Source organism: Drosophila bipectinata, chromosome 2L (genome assembly GCF_030179905.1).
Source record: "Drosophila bipectinata strain 14024-0381.07 chromosome 2L, DbipHiC1v2, whole genome shotgun sequence".
In the NCBI taxonomy this organism is placed as follows: Eukaryota; Metazoa; Arthropoda; class Insecta; order Diptera; family Drosophilidae; genus Drosophila; species Drosophila bipectinata.
Genome location: NC_091736.1, coordinates 8,277,607 through 8,290,360, shown reverse-complemented (window position 1 = coordinate 8,290,360; position 12,754 = coordinate 8,277,607). Strand labels below are relative to the sequence as shown.

The 12,754-nt window shown below is 38.5% G+C and overlaps 2 protein-coding genes and 1 long non-coding RNA gene across 4 annotated transcripts; 2 read left to right on the top strand and 1 right to left on the bottom strand.

Annotated features, from left to right (window-relative positions):
• Nucleotides 1-2,197: 2,197 nt before the first annotated feature.
• On the top strand, nucleotides 2,198-3,057 carry LOC138925839 (uncharacterized). Its single transcript, XR_011442074.1, has 2 exons — nucleotides 2,198-2,492; nucleotides 2,642-3,057. It is a non-coding gene; the product is annotated as an uncharacterized lncRNA (long non-coding RNA).
• Nucleotides 3,058-4,430: 1,373 nt separating this feature from the next.
• On the bottom strand, nucleotides 4,431-7,072 carry LOC122321469 (uncharacterized). Of its 2 annotated transcripts, XR_011442002.1 has the most exons (3): nucleotides 6,830-7,072; nucleotides 4,832-6,550; nucleotides 4,431-4,776 (listed from the first exon to the last, which is right to left on the bottom strand). XR_011442002.1 is itself a non-coding variant. In XM_070277235.1 (1 exon), exon 1 carries the CDS (start codon nucleotides 7,066-7,068, stop codon nucleotides 6,856-6,858), a length of 213 nt encoding a protein of 70 aa, XP_070133336.1. In that variant the 5' UTR covers nucleotides 7,069-7,072; the 3' UTR covers nucleotides 6,749-6,855. The 2 variants fall into 2 exon arrangements, 1 of the variants encoding a protein (XP_070133336.1); XM_070277235.1 differs by lacking the exons at nucleotides 4,431-4,776; nucleotides 4,832-6,550 and having other exon boundaries at nucleotides 6,749-7,072.
• Nucleotides 7,073-7,451: 379 nt separating this feature from the next.
• On the top strand, nucleotides 7,452-10,148 carry LOC108133319 (uncharacterized). The gene is made up of 5 exons (XM_070277234.1): nucleotides 7,452-7,593; nucleotides 7,654-7,825; nucleotides 7,883-7,973; nucleotides 8,033-8,125; nucleotides 8,186-10,148. Exons 1-5 carry the CDS (start codon nucleotides 7,577-7,579, stop codon nucleotides 8,404-8,406), a joined length of 594 nt encoding a protein of 197 aa, XP_070133335.1. The 5' UTR covers nucleotides 7,452-7,576; the 3' UTR covers nucleotides 8,407-10,148.
• The last annotated feature ends 2,606 nt before the right edge of the window (nucleotides 10,149-12,754 follow it).

The window sequence follows — 12,754 nt, the reverse complement described above, 5'->3', positions numbered from 1 at the left end:
TCGATTGGTAATTAAATACTTAAAGACTCAGCCGTGCCCCAACTTAATCAAACAAACGAAACTTAAGGTAACTTTTCCAGTACTCTTATTTCCCTGCTGTCACCGTCAAGTGATGTTCATTTTGTTTTACTTTATCATGTTTGTTGTCCGCTGCCTGTTAGTACCCTTTTGTTGGTGCCCCATCCTCCCACTTTCATTCACTTGCTTACTACTCCCCGCGTACTCCTCCTTAATCCTACCCAATTCGTTTTTATCCTGCCAGACAGCAGCCGCTGGTAAATTGTGCATTTCAACTTTGCCTTAACACTTTAGGCCCCCGCCCCTGGTCGGACCCCTCGCACTGAGTGTCGATTGTTAATATGCCTTTTAAGCAGTTTTCCCCCGAAAGCTGTGCCAAAGTTGGCTCTCCGGCTCAAAACTCTAACTAAATTGTGTCTGCCACTCTAACTTATTTTCCAGGCCGTTTTGCAACGGCAAACACGCATACCGATGGGAGTACTTTGTACACGTATGTATGGAAATGTCCTACTTAAAAGGGCTTGCATGCACTACTCCCTGCTGTGTGATCGTTCTCCCTCCAGCCTCCCTGCAGCCATTGTCTATGGAGCTAGGTGGTGGGTGGAAAAAAAATGTATAAGCCGCATTCAAGTCAAAAATCAATAAGGCTTGGTTGATGTTCCCGTCGAGGTTCCTCCTATTTTTTTGACCGTTGGCTTTTGATGGGGGCAATTGTTGCATGTCAATGTGTGCGCATTTTTGTTGGTGTGTTTTTGTGACAGCTTAACTGTAAACGAGGAAATAGCCCCAGGCACTGGCTAGAGGACCCAATGATAGAGGCATGAAAAAAATGGTCTTGCAAAGAGGAAATCATGTCCTGAGCGCAAGGATATTCAGTGGTTAATTGAAAAAGGAGCCATTATAATGAAAAAGGAATTTAAAATTTTCTAAATAAAATATGCAAAACTTTCAAGAAGCGTTTTTTATATTTGGGGAGAAAATGAGAATGATTTACAACTCCATTAAAGAATTGACAACTCCAAAGCAAATAAGAAGCAATGAAACGCCCTTTTCGACTATTAATTATAGTTAAATTGGAAACTTTTTGGAGCAACTTTAGCCATTGGTCTGTTTATTCAACCATTAATCAAAGACCTATTTACAGGCCACAAGGTTGCAGCTAACAAAAGGGCTATCTCTATCAAATGATTGGCAGCCAATTTAAAGGAGATACCCAGTTAGCTGTCATGATTGATGCAACAATAGCATTCACGGCCGGATTGTTTTCTTTACTAGCTCACGAAAACTCGCTTTCAAGCACTTTTCGCAAGTAAATTTCTTAGACAGACGAAGCTTTGAATTTTGCTCTGGGAAGCATTAAAATTTTCTGCACCATTTAGCAAAACTGTTGAACTGGTAGGACGAGAAGGACATGTTGTGTAGCCTACTGTGGCCAATAACCCTACTAGTTCGGGTTTGAAGTTTTAACGGAGCTAGTAATTGGTTGAAAATTTAAATATTATTTTTGTTAGTTATTTTTGTTATATTTTTTGTTTCAACAAAATCTAAAATTTCTAAGAGTCCTAATATTTAGTAACGATTTTTTTATACAAAAATTATTAAAATGGTGGAATTAAGTTTGCTACTGTAAGATATTAACAGAGTCCCCAAACTTAACAGACATTTATGAAACTGCCGCTGTTAAATAAAAATCAAGAGAATACTTCAACAAAAGAGAATTTAACGGTGGCAGCTTTTCTGAAGTTCTCTTTTGGGGGTTTTACATTTTCAGATTACACTAGAAGATGGCAGACTGGTGTCTAGTCGAATCTATTCTCATTTCCCCAAGTGGTTGGAAAGCATATGGAAGTCCAATTTAAAAATGTTAAATTTTAGAAAATAGAGGAACCATTATCTTTCGAGAATTTTACGCCAAATTGGCTCAACCTAAAAGTCAAAATCAATTCATTTTCAGAGAGTGGCCGAAACAAACTAAACAGCCATTGGCGATGCGAGTTCCCTAACAATGCGGCAGACTAAATGTAAAAGGCCAAATTGTGCATGAAAGCACTAACCATACAGCATATAGACAACCCATTTCATACAACGAAAATGGACGCGAAAATTTCTTGCGACAGGCCCCAGCAGGCCCCAGAGCGGATTTCTTACGCTCTCTTACGCTCATCGTTCGTTCAAAATCAAAATTTTGTGCGCTGGCTTCGAAACGAAATCGCACGCACACATACACCCATGTAAGTGAATGTGTGACACGCATACATACATTCGGTTGATCGAAGCGCAGGCCAACCTTCTTCATCGCGCTCCGTTTAGAGACTGAGAAACAGAAAAAATTTAATGAGAGAATGAGCGTAAGATGAACGAACGATGAGCGTAAGAGAGCGTAAGAAATCCGCTCTGGGGCCTGCTGGGGCCTGTCGGAAGAAATTTTCGCGTCCATTTTCGTTGTATGAAATGGGTTGTCTATATGCTGTATGGTTAGTGATGAAAGGCACAGACAGAGACCCGAAAACTGACTGGACGAGACATACAAACGTGTATATTTATGTAACCTTTGTGTATCCTCGAGTCATTTGAAATTTGCACAAATGAAAATTGTGGCAGTAAATTGAATTACCCAAAACAGCAGCAGTGGACAGCAACAACAACAGCAGCAGGGACTACCGCAGTGAAAACAAAACAATAAAGACGACGGGAAAAGGAATAAAAGTGGCCTAACCGGGACCATCCCGCCTTCTGTGTCTCTTCTCCTTGCCCACCCCAACTCCTGGCTATCTTATCCACCCCTTGGCCGAAACGACATCTCTGTTTCAAAACAAATAACTTGGCTCGTTGGAAGACAGGCTAAAACAAGAAGACCCGGAAACATAAAGGCAGAATTTGGTTTCTGGGCCGCAAGATACCCGGTAATGCTGTCCCGCAAGTACATATATGGTAAAAGTCAATTGAATAGTTTTTAAATATGTTGCAGAGTCCTTGAATAAATAAAAATTATTAAAATTAAGTAACTAAATTAAAGTTTGCCACAAAAAAAAAAAATAATTATTACAAAAGAAAGAAGTTAAAGGACGAGAGAACGTAAAAGTGATAAGCTGCATCACTTTTAAGCAAACAAAAATTTATCCCATGTTTCTCAAGAATTAGAGATATAGATTATATATTGTAGGTGGTACCTGCGTTGCAAACTCATATATAAAATTAGAAGACCCTCTGTAGGAGTAAAAAATAAACTGTAGCCATCACTAACTGCAAAGTCAAATGAAATCCTTAGGGACTGACTTGCTCCCCGCCATCCCTTGTTGTCACATTAGCCACGCCACGCTGTGCGTCCTTAATGAGCATCGCAGACATATGCCACGGGATGTCAGACCCTGAGGCCTTGGAGACCCTTCGTTCTCGGCCTGCGGAAGATGCCTGTCAGCCGGGGCCAGAGGTCGCGAACCATGCCCTGGATGTTTCATGGGTCCCATCACTACACGTCCAACGAAAATTGCTATGTTTAGGGCCACTGCAAAAAAAAGGGAAATCAGGAGAGCTTCGGGGTATTGGTTAAGGGGAGAGCTTTTGTCTATGCAGAGGCCACGCCATATGTAAATGGCTTGGTAAGACAAAATACGTCTTTTTGGCGGATTTGTCCCACTGAAGGACATGTAACGGTGATACAAAAAAAAGTTTGGAAAACAGACATTTAAATGGACAAAATTTAATGTCAGTAAATTTATTACATACAATTCGCAATGTTTCCTAAAGTTCTTTAATTCTGATTAAAGTTTCAAACCCAATACGTAAGTCCCGACGAAAGAGGACTATGTAACCTCCGCCAATCTGTAACATCAAAATCGACGCCATATCGATGTCGGCCATCAGCCTGAAGGATCCGCGCAGTGGTGGCGATGGCGGTGGAGGTACTTCCATTTAAAACACCCTTGCCGTTCAAGTGAGTAAATCCGAACCGATTTAACTTCACACTTGTTGATGAACATTATGTATTATTATTACATAAGTATGAAGTAAATATTTATATTAACTTGTCTTTACTTATGAAAGGAATAGGGTCGTGCCAAAATTGGTAATGTTGGGAAAACCAGACACAAACAGAAGAGAAGTCCCAAATAATAATTTTTTAAAATCAAAGCATTGTGCTCATATTTTTCTCTATAGTGCTCGCAAATTTTATTTTTGGCTTCCCGTTCCAGTTGCGAATCCCGAGACAAGAAGTTTTCTAAACAAATTGCAGATGCATTTCGACATTTTGTTGTCTTTTCAGCATGAGTGCCACAAATGTTTCTGACGTCAGCATCCACCCCAAACAGCCATTACATTTGAGAGCAAGTTTATACGTAAAAACAGCAAAAATAAAATAAAAGTACCAAAAGAAAAAATACCCAAGAAAATAACAACAAATTATTGTGCATTTTTATTTTACTTTTAATGAAATATACTTAGGTTAAAGACTAAATCCGGCATGACTGCTTCGCATCTCCATTACGTTTTTTTACCATTTTTCCAATTTATTCTTTTTTGCAGTTGAAAATACCAAAATTTGTAGCTTTTGCTTTTTTTGTTTCCTCTGCAGTTTTGCTCGATTTGCCTCAAATTAATTTAGCCTGGCCAGCCACCATGTTCGCCCATTGCAATGCATTGGAGTACTCCCAACACCACCCACCCATTAGCAGCCACTAGATGTTCACGCCATGGTACGGTGCTAGGGTTGACGTTACGCGAGGTCTGTGGGGTTTGACTGGGTCTGGGCTCTGGCTGCTGCCCAAAAATGCAATAAAATTAAATGTTTTCGTATAAAAAAAAACTTTATTACTTTGTGTTTATGTTTGCAACACGCTTGACGCTCCGACTCCCGGGCCACGAGAGTCGCGATCCGAGACTGCAGACGGCAGACTTTAGACGACTCTCGCAGTCCTCTCGATGGTGCTGTTGCTTTTAGACTTTCGGTTGGACGCTTGGCCTGCTTTAGTTTCTGCGGCTGATTGGCAATTGTTTTTACTGCGGTTCCTCATTTCGGTAGTTGCAGTTTTTTTTGTTTTGATGCTGCCTCTGTTGCCGGCTCGCATGTGTTGACAGTAATTAATTAAACTGGCATAAATAAAATTTATGCGAGCAACACATTTTGCGATACTTTGACATGCCCCTGCGTTGCAGCTTTGCCATTTGCCAAAAAGGTGCCTTTTTTTTGTTCGTACAAAGTTTTTTTGTACTACAAACATATTGGAAACATATTTTGGAGCGAACAAAACTAAGTTTGGAGTAAAAACGAAAATAGGAATATGGATTTATAGAACCTTGACTTGTGGCTAAGTCTTTTAATAATATATGTATCTCTTTAAAACAGTCAAATATTTCTTGATGTTTAACAGTCAAATATTTCTTTAAAACAGTCAAATATTTCTTGATGGGTTCATCTTTTTAGAAAAATCATGTTTTTTATCTCCATCTTCAAATCAGCTTTCCATCTTATCTTATTATTAAACTAAAGCGTCCAATCGCAATATGACCAATTTTACCAGATAATTCCACGCTTCCTAAAAATTATGGTTTCACTTTTTATACAAACTTATATAGCCAAGCTCCTTAATCGTTCTCTTTTACGCCTCTATCGAAAGTCTAAAGGTGAAATCATCGAGTGGCGCGGCACGTTCGCCCTTCAATTGAGGGGCGTGCGAAATGCATCGTAAAAATCAAATATGAAATACATGTTTTAACAGCTCACGCTTTTTGACAACATCATTGAAGAGTTCGGGCTGCTCGAGGTGTGTCCAACTAAATGCTTATTAATTATGAGTCTGCAGGCGCACCACTGGCAATGGCATTCCATAAACAACCGACAAAGTTCCGCACAACAGCAAAAGTAATTAACTTAATATTGCTGTAAAAAGAAAACTTTTTTGCCCCAAGTGTCGTAAAATAAAAGATTTCAAAGGAAGCTGATGGGCGAGGTGATGGCGAAAAGGCGAAAACCAGTCGTAATGAAGCTGGAAAGTGCAATAATGTTGAACATTTTATCTCACTGAACAGAACAACCCGAAACCGATGTAACTATAATTGTCTAGCAAAACAGCCATAAATTGAAATACGAAAAGATGAAAATATCGTGTGTCTGCATTTGGATGCATTGCGTTGACTTCCGCTGTGTGTTTAATCAACTTAAGTTTTAAGCCCACCCAAAATAGCTCGTCCATTGTCATGTGGAAAACTGTTAAAATTGGTCCTGGTCCGTCGAAAGAACCTTGTACCCTTCACCCCGGCGATTGATTCACACAGGGAACTTCCGCAGACAGCGGCGTTCAAAAAAGCCAACAAAAAGTTTACGCTTCATAGAACAAATTGAATAAATCATTTGACGTTGTCGGGCATCACCATCCAGTCATGTTGGGTGGGCACAGGGAAAAATGTAACTCAGGGTGGGGGTGGGCCGAAGGTCGTGAGCTTACACAATTGTTTCGCAAAGTTGATCTGGAATAAAAGATCCCTCCCCAGAGCTCCCTTCAATTGCAAAAATAACAAGTAGGAGGCGGTGAGACTGTGAAGAGATTTTAACGATAATAAATAAGTTATTGCATTTTAAGCGTTTAAAAACCATGCTTAGAAGAACAATTTTTGTTAATAAGCCACCTTTAAAGGTAATAAGATTTCTGGGGATTGTTTTCTTGTAAATTTTACTTTTAAAGGTTATCAAATGTGAATTACTAGATCTTAAAATGGAATAACAAACACACCATTTATATTCTAAATCACATCACTTTATATTGTGCCTGATTTGTTCTTAAACATTTGATTTATAAAAAAAAACTTTTCCTACCTTTAACCTAACTTTATCGAAACCTTTTAGCCCAAAATGTTGTGCCACCACTTGCTTTTCTTGTTGCAGCAGGGCCATTGGGGTATGCTGCAGCGTGGAGCGGGGCATGAACAGCATCGTGACCTAACGCTGATAAAAAATGAGTTTATCAGGAGCAGTAATAGTACCAAAAATAGCAACGGTATTTGGTGGTGACCAGTAGTCATTGTGGTGTAGTAGTCACTAAAAGTCCCGTACATCACGGGTTGAGTCGAAGTCACCGTGATTGTGCTTGGGACCTTGTCGAATCAGTGAATCAAATGTGGATGACATAATCGCATCGAGGCAGATGTAAATCACTGGAACAGAAAATGCATTTACAAAGGGAGGAGAGCCAACATATCAACTGCAACGGACAACAGTCGAGTGTAATTGCAAATGTCCGTTCCCGTTTCCGATTCCTGTGTTGGTTCCGTTGCCCGGCGTATCCGCGATGATGTGCATGTATGGACACGGACGTAAAAACAACATTGTGGAGTTATGCAGTTTCTGACGCACAACAATGTTCAATAATATGCAATAAAACAAATATCATCAGCGCTTAAATTGCACCAGCAATCTGGACAGAATCCGGCACGTAAGCTTTGACAGCAATGGAAAAAATTAAAGTTGACAGTTTAAAACCCACATCGAATTCATTTTGCCGGCAGTGCTGCTCTACAAAAATTCAGAAAATCATACAAAACCCAACGTCTGAAGAATTTAAACATGTTTAGGAATATTTGGTGAGGGAAATAATAATTTTGTAACTTATTTAAAAATAAATATTATTGCAATATTATTAGCCTTCTACTTTTATTATCTTCACTGATGGTCTTCACCATAGAGAAGAATATTGCCAAAAAAATGAATAAACAAAAATTACTTCGCGAAACCCGGCGAAAGCCTCTATTCGATCAATTAGAGGTGACAAAATGTCCGAAAGTTAAACCCTTGAAGAATGTTGATAAAAACAAAGTAAGTCCACTGAAAAGTCCAACATGCTGGTTAAATACGTGTTTCTTCCGTGTTTAGCTGTTGGGTTATTGGTTCGCTTATGCCACAACTCCCTTGCACTTGCCGGTTTACCAACGACGGTGTGCGTCCTACAACGTGAAGGATAATCGTAAGTTCTGTGGAATTTTCCAGGATAATGACGTCTTTTGCTACTTGTTCTCTCCTTAGCGTTCTTCAATACTAATATATTGTACACAGACTACGACCACGTAACTATCACATATGGCTGTACTTACAATGACATGACCGAGCTGTATGATAGTAAGTTTAGTAGTATTAAAATAATTATAATTATACATGTTTTAATTAAATTATTCTCAGTCAAATTGCGCATTCTTACCCGCACTCGAACCCCCTTGGTAGACAACTTGAATAAGGCTCTTTTTTATTTGGAATCTATTGCATTTCCCACTGGCAAGCTCGAGTTTCTTAAAGCCGAAGCGTTTTGCTTCGAATGGTACCAGCTGAACTTCCAGATAAAGCCAAGACCAGGGCGATTTAGCTCCCCCATAAACACAGTTTTGGATAATTTACGTCTCTAATGGTGGCAATGACAGCACAGAATAACTACTGCATAACTGTTGTTCATTATTGAAATATAATCAATATGTGAAGGACCTGCCAAGTGACGGAGAGGAAATCGTATAGTTTAATTAGCTCAGGCAACTCGAATCAAAATCAATTACGAACGCCTGTTTCAATGGACTCGGACCTTTCTAGGAAACCAATTTGCAGGCGCCCATGTCCTAGTTCCAGAATCCCAAAATACACTATAAAAAATCCTACTACACCAGTTTAAGATAATGGAAATATATTGACACAAATAGTTAGAAAAATATTATTTTTTGTTTTATAATTGGGCAAAGGCCAGTACATCTTAGAAAACAAAGTCCTTTTTGTACATATGAAGAATTTATAGCTTGTAGTTTAAGGTCTTGGCCACGTCAGGGATTTAATTCAATTTACCAAGAAGGGGATTCCTGGAGATTCCACAAAAAATGAAGAAAATGGACACTTGGAAACTTCTATGGCCCCCAAAATGTGTCGCCTCTTTGTCCCTTTTCATCTTCTCATTTTTTTTTTTGTTGGCTTATTTGGCTTCTGAATACCGAATTGCTTGGGCCATGCACAAATTGGCTTGGCTTTGGGACCCAGGCGGTGGGCAATAAAATCAAACCCATACTGGGCTCACTTGGCGTATGCGTAACTCACAATTATCCCTCATTGTTTGGGCGTGTCCCCCGGTCGGTATGGGCGTTGTTGATGGGCTCCAGAATAATAGTCTCTAGGCTGAGATAATTGTCATTGTCAGGCGAATTTTGGGTCTGCAGGACATGAGAAACTCGCTTCCGGCTACAGAATTATTGGGCGCAGACGAAAATGCCAAGACAATCCAATTTTCAAAATTGAATAAGTGCTTGAATTCAGATTTAGCTTTCGCCGAATGACTGGGTGGTCCTATTTTGCGAATAATTTGCTTGTTGCTTGTTTAGTCAACCTTTTGTAACATTTCATTTTTAAATTTGTTAAAAATAAAAAAAAAATTAAATCCTTATAAAACGTCTCAAGTAACTTAGAAATGTGCCCTAAAGTGTTATTAAAGCATAGAGATAAAGGGATTCACCTTTACCATATATCCTTCAAACAAACTTTGTATCCCAGGATTCATAGGTGACCACTTATTGTTTATTATTACAGAAAGATTTTAGAAACTGTGTATATTAATAAAAAAGAAATTCTTAACAGTGAACCCCGCAGAAAAAAGTTGGGATAGCTATAAATCGAGTTTTTGAACTTTATTTAACCTTTACAATGAAATAATCTAGGAGGGAAGTAGAATTAAAAGTCTATAGGTGTTCTAAAAATCGTCCGATAGCGTTATATAGCGTTACTGTTATATATATATATACCCGCAACAGACAGCAGCCCCAACGAAAACTGTAACTTCTGATACGACATTAGAATTTTTAAATTCAACAGAGGGTGTTCAAGCGTTGAACACTATTTTATATATTCCAAAGATAGAGTTTCAAGGGATCGGACCCATGGAGATATGAGATAAGCAGCATGGTTTAAAACCGATCCCCTGCAGCCTAACATAAAAAACACAAACACAAGCATCGTAAATTACAAACATAAGTGCATCCGCTTGTCACACTTGAGAAAGGGTCGCATAGCATGTCAACGTGCAGTGCGTTGATAAGTAGTTTTTAATAGTTTTAAGATTTTCATGTATCTTACTTATAAGAGAACTTTGACGAATAAAATCAGTTTTGAAACGGAACTCATTGGAGTACAACCTTTATTTTGGGGCTCCTCTTAACAGAGGGCTTTAAGAGAAATTCTAGTGCCAATAGTAATTACTACATCTAAGTAGTCTGGAAATCTGCATTTACATTTATACCTATATATGAATAAATATGTAACTATATGGAATGATAAATCTCTGTAGATACTATGTACTTGCATATAAGCCTAATTGATGCGCTCTATTCGACTTTGCTTGGTTTTGTTAATATTCTTGGTATATAGCCGCTGTTGTAGTTAAAGCTGTTATTCAATTGAATCTACCAACAAACTACGTGGCTGGTGTTTGTGTAGTATTTGTTGTTTTAGCCACTGCCTGTCGTTGTCATTGTAACAATTTTATGGTTAGTACGTTTTTATTTCCACAGATTTCAGTGATTTTCTGTAGTCTTTTTTTTAACAAGCAGAGCTGTTTCGTTGGTACTGCTGTTGTTTCAATTGCATGACGCATTAAGCTATTTCAAGTTCAAATCAATTTTATGAATCTTTATGTAATCACGTAAGCGTCATTTTGGGAATCTAAATACACATGTATCTGTACACTTGCCCCAGTTAAGACTCAGAATTTATCCAGAAAGACATTTCTAATAGAAGTGCAGTATTTTAATGGTCCGTGATCTATAATTTTGCGTTAAGCAAATGCATTAGCAAATGTGTGCATGTCTAAAAATACAAAACTTTATTGGAAGCTGGCGCTAACCAAAACTCTTAATTAGCCGAAGAAGTTCCTTTTGGTTTGGCCAGTTCAGTGGGCTTGTTCTTTTTTGAACTCGCTCTTCGTGGCCGTTCAACTGGTTCTACCAGTTTCCGTTTCATTTTGATTTTAATTTCAGTTTCGTTTTCGCTTCTTTTCCGTCAAAAGAACAAGAAGATGAACCTGAAGATGCCGCTAAGCGTCGGCGACAAAGAAATAAAAAACCAAAACCATTTATTGATGTGATAATCTAAAGATCAAGGTCTTCCTTTTGCCATTTCAATAAATTTGATTTCGAGCTGCGTACATTTCTTGAACCCCCGGACTGGGACCGTACCGTTGTTGCTTTTGGACTCAATCTTTTATATTTATTTTTTTGATTCCGTAGAAGCAGCACGAAACTAGAATTCCGATCCGAAAGATGTCTCTCTGTGAAGTGTGGATTAGCGATAGGACAGGAAGTGCTGTCAGCAATAAACAAAAACAAGCAAGAAGAAGAATTAAAAAATAAGCGAAAGTTTAGGCAGCCTAAAGTGGAGCAAAATCCGAGGATTGTAGGGAATAGTCACATACCTATTCTCCAGTTCAGACATACCGGCTTCTGAAACATACATATGTACATATGTATACATGTTAAACTAATGTGGGTAGTGTCTGGATGGGGAGGCTGGGATTTTGGGTTTAGGTTTGCAATTCAAATGCAGCTTGCGACTTGCTATTCATTGGGGGATTGTCTCGAATGCAGCAGCAGCATTAGAGAATCAGTGCAAGCAGCTTTGAGAACGAAGAATAATGATATTGTCTCTGTTTCACTCGCCCCTAGTGTTGGGGTCTCCTTTTTGTATTCTTGGCCATCCAGAAACTTGTTCTTAAGCCTGAAATGAAAACGGCGTAATCTTTAATTTTTACTACCAATACTCTTAATTACCAAAAAATAATTCAACTTGTTGAAAGCGTAATTGGGGGGCCTTCCTTTTTATTTGGCTCCCTCAAAAAAGAGTTATTATGTAATATCGAAAAGCTATAGAAGCTAAAAAGTAATGCTCTTATCGTAACATTTTGGTTCTGGTTCTTTTCTTGGTATTTCTCGGTGTTTTTTGTTGATATTTCTTCAGATATATTCAACGCTGTAAAAATATTTCTGTTCCCAAAACCATAGCATCCATAGAATCCAACCTTATCGGCATGTCGATGAACGTAAATTTACACATTTAATGCTATTCTTGGGAGGCATTTGGGACATACCCCAGACTGAAGAGAAAGAGTGGAGTGCCGAACAACAAATCCGAGTCAAGCATTCAGTCAAACAAATGGTTACCCCCAAGAGGGGAAAAACGAAGAGTCATTTCCTTTAACTCCAAACAAATATTTCACACACAAGCAGCTAAACTACAAAACATATAACAAACAAGTGGAAAGCTGTGAAAAAAAAATTAAAATAGAAGGTAGTCTGGTTGGTCGAAGTTGAAAAAAAGAAAGATTTGTTTTCTGGATGCAAAATAAAAACCAAAAACTTTGATAATGTACCCTACACATAGTTCTGAAGGAGACCAATATGGGATAGAAGATACACTTTCAAGCTTACAAAAAATAAATACAAATCACAATTAAATTAATCAATAATCAATAAAAATAAGTAATGAAAACTACTTTCATAAAAGAAAAATCCATGAATCAACTTGGTTTTAATGGAAACGCCATCAAATAACAAATTGAATTATACCTCTCTACTTTTTGAATGACACAATTCACAGAGCTCTATGAAACTGGCGCGCCAAAGGTCAGTCAACTTTCGACTCGCAATTTGTCATTGTGCCAGGAGCCGTGAATAGCAAACTGAAAGTGACTCCGGGCAGCTGCCACTACCTCCCACGCACCGCCCTCACTGC